Raw genomic sequence first — 12,280 nt, forward strand, 5'->3', positions numbered from 1 at the left:
GGCTGAGTTCACACAACCTGGGACACCCCAAACACGAGTCAACCAAGCTTCTGCTGACGTGTTTGTAGCATGTCGGAATCCCCTTGCGGCCCAGCGCTGTGTTTGTCAAGCTCTGAGGCTTTAAGATGAGTGGAGTTCAAGTCCCAGAATTCCCCAGCCAGCATGGAATTCTGGGAGTTGAAGTCTCCGGGGGGGGGTCCCCCCCAACTTAAATTTATACCCAGCAGGGTCAATCTATTGTATGAATCCAGGCATGCAAGGCAGGGACAGAGCATTCCAGCCAACTGGGTTGGCTAGCTAAGCCTGCCACATGTGCTGCAATTTTGGGTTGTGTGTGGTGATGTTGCTTTCTTCCCCCTCAAGATGGCCCTGCATATGTGGGGTTTGTAGGATTTAGGCTTATCTGTAGTTCCTCAATCTCCCAATCTAGGTTTGCCCCACACCCAGTAGGATTTAGGGATCACTTGGCTTGCTTTTCATTCAGCATGCTTATTTATTTACTTTTTATATACATACAGACAATTTTACATGCTACCCATCTCACCTATAAGGTAGCTCCTATGTTGTGGGAAACCAGCCAACTGTGGTTTATTTGAATAACTAGGGTTGAAGCTGACTATCTTAGCACCAGATAAAGCAAATCCAATCTAGGTGACTTCCTTGTTATTTCTCAGCAGCTGGCCTTCTGTGATGCTTTGGATTCAGCTGATTGAGGATTCTGGGAACTAAATCTAAACTTGAGTTAAAGGGACCTACTTGATCTGACCCAGGTCTTTGGATCCCTCTTAAAAACCTCACACTTATTTCTGAGCACTCTCGCTTAGACATATTAAAAAAATAAGCAATTTTTTAAAAAAGGCTGCAAAACAGCTGTACAACCTTGGCAATTTTAAGATGTGTGAATGCATGGCTGGCTGGGGAATTCTGGGAGTTGAAGTCCACTGGTCATAAAATTGCCACTTTCCCAACCTTGCTCTACTAGGTCAAACCAATTTGCTGTCCCTCTGGCTTGCTTGCTTGAGGGACTCACTTTGCTAAACTACTATTTGAAATGGAGCTGAGGACTGCAGCCTCCTTCCTAGCATTAATGTCTCCTTGCACCTTTGAAAAATACTCCCAAATACAGCAGCCTAAGCTCCCACCTTGTGGTCTGGGTCGCTCTTCCTCTTTTGCAACTAAAAATGCAAACCTTTGGCGTTGCTCTATGCTCCACCCCATCATCAGCAATTACTTCCTCCCAATCTGTCTTTCCTTTGCATCTGTCTCTGTCTTTCCTTTGCATCTGTCGGAGGGTGTCCCAAGCTGAAGAGCAACACATCCTGCCCAGGGCAGAAAACACTGAACTCGGAGCTGCAAGATTTCAACAGACAAGGAGATACGACTGGAGATCAGCAGGGCAGAATGGTTAGCTTAAACGATTCTTAATTCTGGGTGGGGCTCTTGCTTTCAATATTGGCTTAGCAGGCTTGGAAAAGTGGTCTTTTTAAAAATCTATTTTACGGGTCACTGCCATTCAGTCAGTTATTTTTTCAAAACTGGGGAAGGTTTTGGAGGAACCATTTCTTGGCCATCTCTCAAAATGAAGCTTCAAGTGAAACAGTTATGGCCTCAGTGGAAGCTCATGTTGACGGTTGGTAGAAACTCACTTCCTCTGCTGTGGTGTGCTGGATTGGAAGATCAGCATTTCAAAAGAAGGGCGTTTTGGAATAACTGGGTTTAAGTTATAACCAAGATGCAGACTGCCTTGTGAAGATTTAAGCCTGTTTAGTCCCGAAATGAAGAGGTGGAACCCCCTCTTCTCAGGTTTTCAAAATGGGGCTGGAGAAATTTCATTTAGGCTTAAAGTGTCCTAGAAACCAGGTTGGCAGATTAGATTAATTTGACCCCTGGTAACCTTGTGATTTGTAATCAGTTCAAAACTTGTCTGTGGATGTTGCACCAACGATGCACACAGGCAACATGGTTTCCGCTGCCAAAGATCGATCAGGCCAACATTATAATAGCGAAGTGACAGAGGAGAGGTTGGGAGAAAAACTGTAACAAGTAGCCATATGCTGGCCTATGACCATTAATTAAGATTTGATGGATTGACTGTAGGCAAATGCCATTACATGGAGCAAACGGGTTCAGAATGAGGAGGCAGGCACCAAAATTCAGGTGAAAAAGATGGGTTTTGTGAAGGATTGGTGTTAACGTCGTTGTTTTAAAAAATGAGGAACTGCAAAAGCAGAAAGGCATTAAAAATATTGCTTAGTTGCATATAATCCTTCAGTCTTGTGCAACCAGCTCCCCTACCCGCCCCTATCCCATGTACCCATCTGGAAATTGGAATGTTTAATATCAGTTTCAATTAAAGTTGAAGGTTTTAGTTACTGCTAAACCTTTAGCTGTAACAAAACGGACTATGGTTTTAAGAAAGCAGGCCTGTTTGGCATATTTTATTTATTTATTTATTTATTTATTTTGCATTTATATCCCGCCCTTCTCCGAAGACTCAGGGCGGCTTACACTATGTCAAGCAATAGTCTTCATCCATTTGTATATTATGTACAAAGTCAACTTATTGCCCCCAACAATCTGGGTCCTCATTTTACCTACCTTATAAAGGATGGAAGGCTGAGTCAACCTTGGGCCTGGTGGGACTTGAACCTGCAGTAATTGCAGGCAGCTGTGTTAATAACAGACTGACTTACCAGTCTGAGCCACCAGAGGCCCTTGGCATCTATATATGGCATCTATTCCCATTTGGGGGGTGGTGGTGTTTTTTTACTGGATATGAGACTGACATTTCTGAAACTACAGTCAGCCCTTTGCAGTATGTAATCAAAGAGGAAAGGCGGCCCATGTGTCCTTCAGGAAAATGAAATGAGACGTGATAGACTTGAGCGGGAGAGAAATCCAGGCTGCTGTTTCTTTTGTTTCTTTTTTTTAGTCAGATTCTCTGGTTGTGTGTGATGTGGATCCGGCGCTCATCGAGAAACTAAAGAAATTTCGTTTTCAGAAGGAGACTAATAACACAGCTTTAATTAGTGAGTGACTTCCTATGTGTTGCAAGTTAGTTTTCTGTCCCATGTTTTTTCTCCTTGGATGGTCAAGTATTGAGACTTAGCACAATCACAGCTACTCCTCGACTTATAGCCGTTCATTTAGTGACCGTTCAAACTTACAACGGCACTGAAAAATGTGACCATTTGTCACACGACCATTGCAGCATCCCAAGGGTCACATGATCAAAATTCAGAGGCTTGGCAACTGGCATGATGGTTGCAGTGTCCCGAGGTCATATGATCCCCTTTTGCAACTTTCTGAAAAGCCACGTCAGTGGGGAAGCCGGATTCATTTAACAACCATGTGACTACCTTAACAACTGCAGTGATTCAATTAACAACAATGGCAAGAAAAGTTGTAAAATGGGACAAAACTCACTTAAGAAATGTTTCATCTAGCAGCATAAATTTTAGCCTCGGCTGTGGTCGTAAATCGAGGACTACTTGTATTAGGGCAAAACAGTATACTTGGCCCATACTTTGCACAAATACAGCACTAAGCAGCACTCATACCCTAATGCAGGGGTCTCCAACCTTGGCAACTTTAAGACTTGTGGACTTCAACTTCCAGAAGTCCACAAGTAGTTGCCAAGGTTGGAGACCCTTGCCCTAATGCATTTCAAGGATTTGTGCTTCCTCAGTGATTTTGCGTGTGTGCTCTGTCTGTGTATGTTTATGTTTTTACTCATTGAACTCATTGTACATCTTTGTGATTGTGGTTTTTTAAGCCAAGAGGTCAGCAGCCCCCTAGTTTGAAATATTGTCAACACTTCGTGCCCCTTATATTAAAGTGGCTTTGATGTTCATTGAACCTCTGCTGACAGCTGTATAGGCAATCTAACATCCATGAATTTGTCATCACTTTGAATAAAGTGAAGGAGATATGAAAACAGCTCTTGGCTGTAGTCCTGCTTACTGTAGATTGCTTCAGCGCTATTAAAAAATTCAGGATTTCCAGCTTAGTGCTCTGTGCCCACTCTTGTCTAGCAGCCATGCTGGAAGATTTGAGAAGGACAAGGAATGGGTGATAACGGAGACAGCGAGTTTTCTAGGAACCGGTAGAAGTGAAAAACTTGTTAATTTGTTTTTCTTCTCTTTGTCATCAGTGAAAGTTGACAAAGACAGACAACTGGTGGTTTTGGAGGAGGAATTTCAGGTAGGCACAACTTTTATCTCATTTTTAAAACTAAGATGAGTACAGTATCACCATTAAAGAAGCCCACCTATATTTTTAATTTATTTAAATACCTGGTTATAATTCCAATCTGTAAATTAAAACAGCATTTAGAAATAGAATGGAATGAAATAGAAATAGAATCCTTTATTGGCCAAGTGTAATTAAATGTTTAATCACATTTATTTAAATGTGATTAAATAAATAAATAAATAATTGGACATACAAGGAATTTGTTTCCAGTGCATAAGCTCACAGTCTACATATATATAGCAAGTAATAGGTCATAATCATAGTTACAATCATTAATCAAATAATTAAGCCTTCAAAGGTATGTTGGTTGAAGGATCAGAGAATTGTCTAGTGTGTGTTTGCTGCTAAAGACGTTACAAAGATCAATTAAACTGCAGAGATGACTCATCATATACATTAAACCAGGGGTGTCCAACCTTGGCAACGTTAAGACCTCTGAGTCGAAGTCCACAAGTCTTAAATTTAAGTCAGGGATTTCTGGGGGTTGAAATTCACAGGTCTTAAAGTTGCCACGGTTGGACACCTCTGCATTCAAGCAAGCCACAGAGGGTAGACAAAGCTACACCTTTCCTGTAGTCCCAATCCAACCAAAACTGCAGAATGTTCTCCTTTATATCAAATAAGATGCAATTTGCAGAATGAGAAGGGCTGCATCTCATGAATAGTTTCTTTCTACTATTGACCTCACCCCATTCCTAAGAGGACCATAAGGGGCGTGCATAAGCGCACAAACGTGCCTACCGTTCCTGTCCTATTTTATTTAATCATATTTTTATACCACCCTATCTCCCAAGGGACTATTGTTTTTCTTTTCTTCTTCATATATATATATAACTATATAACCTTTCTGTATGATAGTTACATATATTGTTGTGACAAAATAAATAAATAAATAAAAATAAATAAATAGTTCTCTAGCTGCTTAAGTGTAGTTTCATATGCTAAAAATAAAAAATCAATTTTCTGAAGCTAGGAAAACATATTTTGTTATAATCGGAGGAGATTATAAAGGAACTTTACCTTGGGGCGTAAACATGAATCAGCCACTTATGAATTAAGATAAATTATGAGCCAGTTCTTTTCCTTCTGCACAATGGAAAGTAGCAAGACTGTCAAATCCTAAATCATAACCAAGATGGAATGCACTGCAATCAACAATCCTTTTTTGTTATTCTTTCATTTGCACTCATTATTTCACATGTGTGCAAGTACATTTATATACGGTATGTGCAGGAATACACATTTCATTTCCATTCCTCCTGATTTAAGTTCCCAACCTGTTCAGCCATTGCTTGAATCTGACTGAAGGCAACTTCATTTTTTCCTCCAAAAGCAACTCTTCCATTACACAGTCCAGCTTCCTGGATGTAAATTTTGCTAGAAATTACTGGGCCGGACAAAAAGCAAATTGAATTTCAAATCAAATTTATTATCTCAGGGGAACAATGTGCTGATGGCATTGTTTGCCTTCCTATTTAATTCAGTATGTTTTACAATCTTCACGCATGTCAGCGAGATGTTCATGATTTGATCTCTGGTTCACTGCTTTTTCGCAGCACACGAGAAGTCGGTGGGATTCTGCGGAAAGCTTCATTTTATCAGAATGCAAAATCATTTTAATGGTCCTGAGGGAATCCTGAAAGCAAAAAGTGGCGCTTAATAATATTAGAGGTAGGATGAGGCAGAAAATAGATGCTTCTAAATAGAATTAACCACTTAGATTATTCAGGGAAAGCAGGGAGCCAAGAACAATTATTTCCATCTTGTGGGATCCAAATATTAATTGATGTTCTGTCTTGAGATTATACCTCCTGTAATACAGGGACTCCTCAATTTACAGTGGAGCCCAAAAGTTTCATTGCTAAGCAAGACAGTTGTTAAGTGTGTTTTGCCCCATTTTACAACCTTTGTTGCCACAGTTGTTAAGTGAATCACTTGCTCAGGCTCCTGTACTTGGCCTCCTATCCTCAAGTTGTCAGACTCTGGGAATGTCTTGGGCTGTTGCTGCCCTCGTCATCCTCCACTTCCATATTCCCCCAAGGCCCACGGGCACAGAGTTTATGATGGTGGCGGCTCAGTCTGGATGGAGAAAGGCCGGTGGGGGCACCCTTATCAGAGTTGCAAGCAATCTCTTCCCTTGAGCTGCTCCAATCGGTTTCAGGGTGCATCAGTTCTGCTGCCTTGGACAGGATACGGGCAGGGACCTCGAAAAAGGCGGCTGCTGATCTCTTTAATCAGAATAGAGCTGGAAGGCACCTTGGAGGTCTTCTAGTCCAGCCCCTTGGTCAAGCAGGAGACACTATACTATTTCAGGCAAGTTACTGTCCAGTCTCTTCTTAAAAGCCTCCAGTGATGGAGCACCTGCAACTTCTGGAGGCAACTTCTGTCCCACCAGTTAATTGTTCTCAGTGTTAGGAAGTTTCTCCTTAGTTTTAGGTTGCTTCTCTCCTTGATCAGTTTCCATCCATTGCTTCTTGTCCTGCCTTTAGGTGCTTTGGAGAATAGGCTGACCCCCTCTTCTCGCTGACAGCCCCTCAAATATAGAATCTTGCTATCATATCACCCTTAGTCCTTTTTTTCTCTAGATTCGTTGAGCCCTCTTTTTTTCGTCGTAAACAGCCACCACTTTTTTCGGAGCTTTCAGGCAGCTTTTTCATGACACCCAGCTCAGAGGAGGCAGCCTTCCAGGACAGAAACTTTCCGATTTGATGCAGGTCGAGTCTGCAGAGCGAAAAACAGCCTCACCGCTGCTGCTGCTGCTGCTGCTGCTGCTGCTGTTTCCTCCCCTCCGCTGTTCTCAAGAGCTGCAAGCAACCATCAACATTTTATGGCCCATTTTATTCCACTATCTGGAGTGTCAAGAGGCTGTGCTAAGCCTTTAAACAACGTTGGCATTTTGATGTGAGACTCAGACTGATATCTCTCACCTGCCGAGACTTTTCCGCTGCTTTTAGTCTTTAGTCAGAGCATCTCCTCTTGATGACTGGCTGAAGACCACTGTTTGGGTTGGAAGAACTAGACTCCCCCCCTCCAGCCATGGGGGTTTAGTGCAAGGAGGGGGAGGTATTTCTGAACTTTATGCGCTGTGTTAATGTATAATATCATGTTTCCCTGAAAATACCACCTACTCCAAAAATAAGTCCTAGCTTGATTCTTGCACATGCGCCCAATATAAGCCCTACCCCCCAAAATAAGCCCTAATTAAGACCCCGCCCACTCCAGAGTGCATGGGTCAAAATTAAGCTTGGAGCTGCCCTATTACTTACCTTCAGACAGTTACAGCCAGGCCTCGCACACTCCGACACTTGCCTTGCCGGCCCATTTCAATCTGGAGCTCTTATCGGCTGCAGAAGCCTTCAGGAAAGCCTTGCTGGCCGCAGAAGAAGTTCCTGAACGGCCTCTGACAATGAAAAGGAGGCCGGGGGCGATGCATGCAAGTGAGGTGAATCAGTGGATGACATCCCCCCCCCCAGAATAAGACCTGGCGCCTTTTTTTGGTGGCAAATACATACATATATATACATATATATATATATATATATATATATATATATATATATATATATATATACACATACATACATACATACATACATACATATATGTTTTCTGAGGTTTTCGCGGGTGTTTGTATGTAGATCTTTGGTTATTCGGGTTTTCTCCCGCATAAAATTGGAAGTGTCTTGGCGACGTTTCGACGAAGTCTCATTCGTCATCTTCAGGCTTCAGCTTCGTGCTTCTGGGAGCAAGAAGCACAATATATATATATTTTTTTTTTTTCAGAAAAACATGGGTAGAAACATAGAATCGCAAGGCTGGAAGGGAGCTTGGAGGTCTTCTAGTCCAACCCCTGCTCAAGCAGGAGACCTTACGCCAGGGGTGCCCAACCTTGGCAACTTTAAGACCTGTGGACTTCAACTCCCAGAATGCTTCAGAATGCTTCAGCCAGCACAACATTTGTCTGAAATGGTCTAGGGCAGCAGTTCTCAACCTGTGGGTCGGGACCCCTTTGGGGGTCGAATGACGATTTGCCAGGGGTCGCCTAAGACCATTGGAAATATAGGAAGTATACTTGCGAGTTGAAGAATCGCGCTCCAATTGTTGACTCCACAAGCCAGCTGCAGGCTCTTCAAATCACTAGCCGAATTTGGCTTCAGGCGCGATGAATTAAAAAAGAGAGAAATCTTTGCTCTGATGTCTCCCTCTCAAGCCAGCTGCAATCACTCCCAACCGCTAGCCTAATCTGGCTTCAGGTGCGATAAACTAGGGGCCGGAATAGCTCAGGCTGTAAGGAGCCTGTTATTAGAACACAGTAGCCTGCAATTACTGCGGGTTCAAGCCCGGCCAAAGGTTGACTCAGCCTTCCATCTTTTATAAGGTAGGTAAAATGAGGACCCAGATTGTTGGGGGGGGCAATAAGTTGACTTTGTAAATATACAAATAGAATGAGACTATTGCCTTATACAGTGTAAGCCGCCCTGAGTCTTCGGAGAAGGGCGGGATATAAATGTAAATTAAAAAAAAAACTTAATAGGGGAGAAGTCTCCGCTTTAATGCCTCCGTCCTCAAGGCAATCGCAAGCAGTTCAGATCGCTAGCCAATATGGCTTCAGGCGCGATAAATTCAAAATGAAAATAATTTTACGGTTGGGGGTCGCCACATCGTGGGGAATTGTATTAAAGGGGTTGCAGCACTATAAAGGTTGAGAACCACTGGTCTAGGGTTTCCTGCCTGAGCAGGGGGCTGACTAGAAGACCTCCAAGGTCCCTCCTATTATTCTGTTATATGAAAACACAGAATGGCTTACATTTTGGAAATGCTTTCTCTGCTTCTAACCCCACAACCCCCACCCCTTCCTCCCCATGTTTCACAAAGTTCCACCTAGGCGTTAGCTGAAAAATCAAAGTGTGCCATCCCTGTTACTCCGAAGTCATGCCTCTTTTCTCCCCTCTTCTCTTCTGCAGGACATCTCCCCCGAGCAGCTGAGCAATGAGCTACCTGAGCGGCAGCCCCGATATCCTGAATCCAGTCTGTGTATTTCGGCCTCTGTCCGTCCCTGGAAGTTGCTCTGTCTTGTTGTCCAGGATAGACAAGGGGAAGTCCTCCCTCACCTAAGGTGTAATTAATTCATGGAATTTGCTCTCAGGAGGTTAATTAGCAGACTCTTGTCCAAGGATAATCGCTATAAGGTTTAAAGGGTAGTTGATGGGGAAGGCTATTTCAGCGGACAAATACTGCCATCCATCCGTAGTTCCTCAAGAACATTTGGCTGACCACCCAGAAAATGGGGTATAACTAAAGAGACTTTTGATCTGACCAACAGCCTTCTTACTTAGCCTTCTGTTCTTCTTCTTCTTCAGCCAACAATTTGGGGCTGTCTAAAATCTGGATGACCACATGATGACAGCTTTACAGGTAGTCGACTTACAGGAATTCATTTGGTGACTGTTCATTTAGTGACAGCACTGAGAAAAGTGACTTATGACCGGTTTTTACCCTATTCCCGTGGTCATGTGATCAAAATTTGGACTCTTGGCAACCGTTCATACTTATGATGGTCACAACATCCCGGGGGGGGGTGTCACGTGATGCCCTTTTGCGACCTTCTGACCTGCAAAGTCAATGGGAAAACCAGAGTCACTTAACCACCGTGTGTCTAACTTAACAACTGCAGGGATTCATTTAACAACTGTGGCAAGAAAGGTCGTAAAATGGAGCAAAATTAACTTAATGGCTGACTGGCTTAGCAACAGAAATTTCGGGCTCAGTTGGGGTCATAAGTAGAGGACTACCTGTGTTGAAGTTTTCCCTATTTCTGTGCTGCTGTCTAGTGGTCACCCAGGAGTGTCCTGTCCAGATCTGTTTGACCTGTATTACTCGCTATTGGACATAAGACGATCAATGTTAGTTGTCCATCGTGTCACAAAACAAATCGCAACATAAACAGGCGAACTCCTTTCTGCTGGGCCTCAGCCATACATACATCCAAGCTGGCAGAGGACAGGAGTGGAAAGCGTTGCCAAAGGCGTTGATCCTGTCCATGTAATGGGGAGAGAATTAAAGCGGCCATAAAGAGGCGAATAGTTCACAGGAGAAATGGATCCTTCACTCCTGAAGTTTTTGAGCAACGGGAAGAGAGTGTAGGTTAGGCTGTAAGGGAACAAAATGCCTTTTCAACCAAGAAGCCAGGCTGGGTATCTCAGGATTATTTTGCAAAGGTGGTACAGGCGAGGTTAGATTGGTGAAGGACTCCCTACTTCAAAGGAAGCCCCCCAGAAAGGACCCCTCAGAAGGGAACCATGAAAATCCTCCAGCCACAGGCTGAAATGGATCTCGGTAGACTTTCCAGGGTCCCTGTCCTTCTGGCTTGCTGTGAAATTCCCCATTGTTTCCTTGACTGTCCATGTGTGTCCACATTTGTTGTCTACAGCTACAGATACACGCACGATGATGGGCGCATCTCTTACCCACTTTGCTTCATCTTCTCCAGTCCAGCTGGTAAGATCCAATCACCGTCTCAACCAGGGTACTTAAGTGGGAGCCAATTTATTTATTTTTTTTAGTAAATTTATATTGCCGTCTGCTCACACATGGCGACTCGAATGGTTTTTACGAGATGGGCTTGATCCCTTATAGCAAGGGTCTCCAAACTTGGGAACTTCTAAGACTTATGAACTTCAACACCCAGAATTTCGCAGCTAGCATGCGTTGGAGGTTTTTAAGAAGAGACTGGACAGAGATGATGTAGGGTTTCCTGTTTGAGCAAGGGGTTAGACTAGAAGACCTCCAAGGTCCTTTCTGTTTGAGAGAATGCCATGGTCCAGCATCTGAGTGACTTGAGATTGTCCAATCGGGGCGGGGGGGGGGGTTACCTCTCTCTAGCTCAATCAATCGCATCTCCTTGAGTGCCCATGAATTATGCCACCCGTTGCAAGGCATTCTGACTCAGATAATGAAGGCTAATTGCAAATAAACCGTGCTTCCCTCTTCCTTCCACCCAGGGTGCAAGCCGGAGCAGCAAATGATGTATGCTGGGAGCAAAAACAGGCTGGTACAGGCAGCTGAGCTCACAAAGGTATTTAATCCTGGTTTTTTTTTTGTTTTACTGTTTACTATTCTGCCAATCCTTTTGACTTTTCGAGCTTGGGGAAAAAAAATTTTTTTTTTACCATCTCCTTCCTACGGCTGCTGATCCATAGAATATAATTACCAAGCTTTTTATTCATCTTGCTTTTTTTGCTGCCGATCGCTACGAATTCTCGGTGAGTCTCAGTTTGAATTTATTTTCTCCTGCCTTGGATTTCAGTTTTGTAAAATGTCCCATTTATATGTAGCGTGCAGCAGAGTCACATATCCCACGTTGAATTATTAACGTCGGCGGCAATTCTCTTTCTATCAGGTCTTTGAGATCCGGTCCACAGAAGAGCTGACGGAGCAGTGGCTCAAAGAGCGGCTGGCTTTTTTCCGTTAACCTGGGGTCACTCAGAGAAGACCAAGTTCTCACTTAACCTCCGGCCTCCACCAGAGCCTGCCCCTCCCCTCTCTCCAGAGACAGCGCCACAGGATGCGCATAGCAGAAGCTGCCTCTCCATCACAATCTTTGCCCCATCAGCTTTTTGCTGGTAACTGAAATGTCTGAGAATAAAATTGGCTGATTCTACTACTTTTTCTTCTTCTCTGAACTTGTCGCCTTTGGGCCTCCCTGAAGTTTCCAGGACGTGCCCTTTGGCTTGGCACTCTGGCAGAGGAAGGGTCTCTTTCCCTGGCCCGGGAAGACCATGCCGGTGGTTCTCCCTTGCAGTGCAGCCATTCACCATCCGAGGGCACCTTCTGCCCACTGGAAAGGTCCTCCTGGCCACCCAGTCCTGCATTGGGGTGACCAGGCTGGTCAGATTGCCATAGAAATGTGCTGAAGAGCTACCCTGACAGGGAAAGGGCTGTGGCTGTGTTGCACTTAAGCGGAAGAGATTGTGGCAGCTCAGGGGTGAACTGGAGGGACCTGGGTGCTCTCTGAGCTGGGTGGTTT

General features: G+C 43.9%; 1 protein-coding gene across 1 annotated transcript; it reads left to right on the forward strand.

The window, feature by feature from the left end:
* Positions 1–1,238: 1,238 nt before the first annotated feature.
* GMFG (glia maturation factor gamma) lies at positions 1,239–11,914 on the forward strand. The gene is made up of 7 exons (XM_058196338.1): positions 1,239–1,404; positions 2,933–3,029; positions 4,154–4,203; positions 9,219–9,268; positions 10,670–10,752; positions 11,256–11,329; positions 11,654–11,914. The coding sequence occupies exons 1-7, from the start codon at positions 1,402–1,404 to the stop codon at positions 11,723–11,725; spliced, it is 429 nt and encodes a 142-aa protein (XP_058052321.1). The 5' UTR covers positions 1,239–1,401; the 3' UTR covers positions 11,726–11,914.
* The last annotated feature ends 366 nt before the right edge of the window (positions 11,915–12,280 follow it).

This window comes from Ahaetulla prasina, chromosome 10 (genome assembly GCF_028640845.1).
Source record: "Ahaetulla prasina isolate Xishuangbanna chromosome 10, ASM2864084v1, whole genome shotgun sequence".
NCBI lineage: Eukaryota > Metazoa > Chordata > Lepidosauria > Squamata > Colubridae > Ahaetulla > Ahaetulla prasina.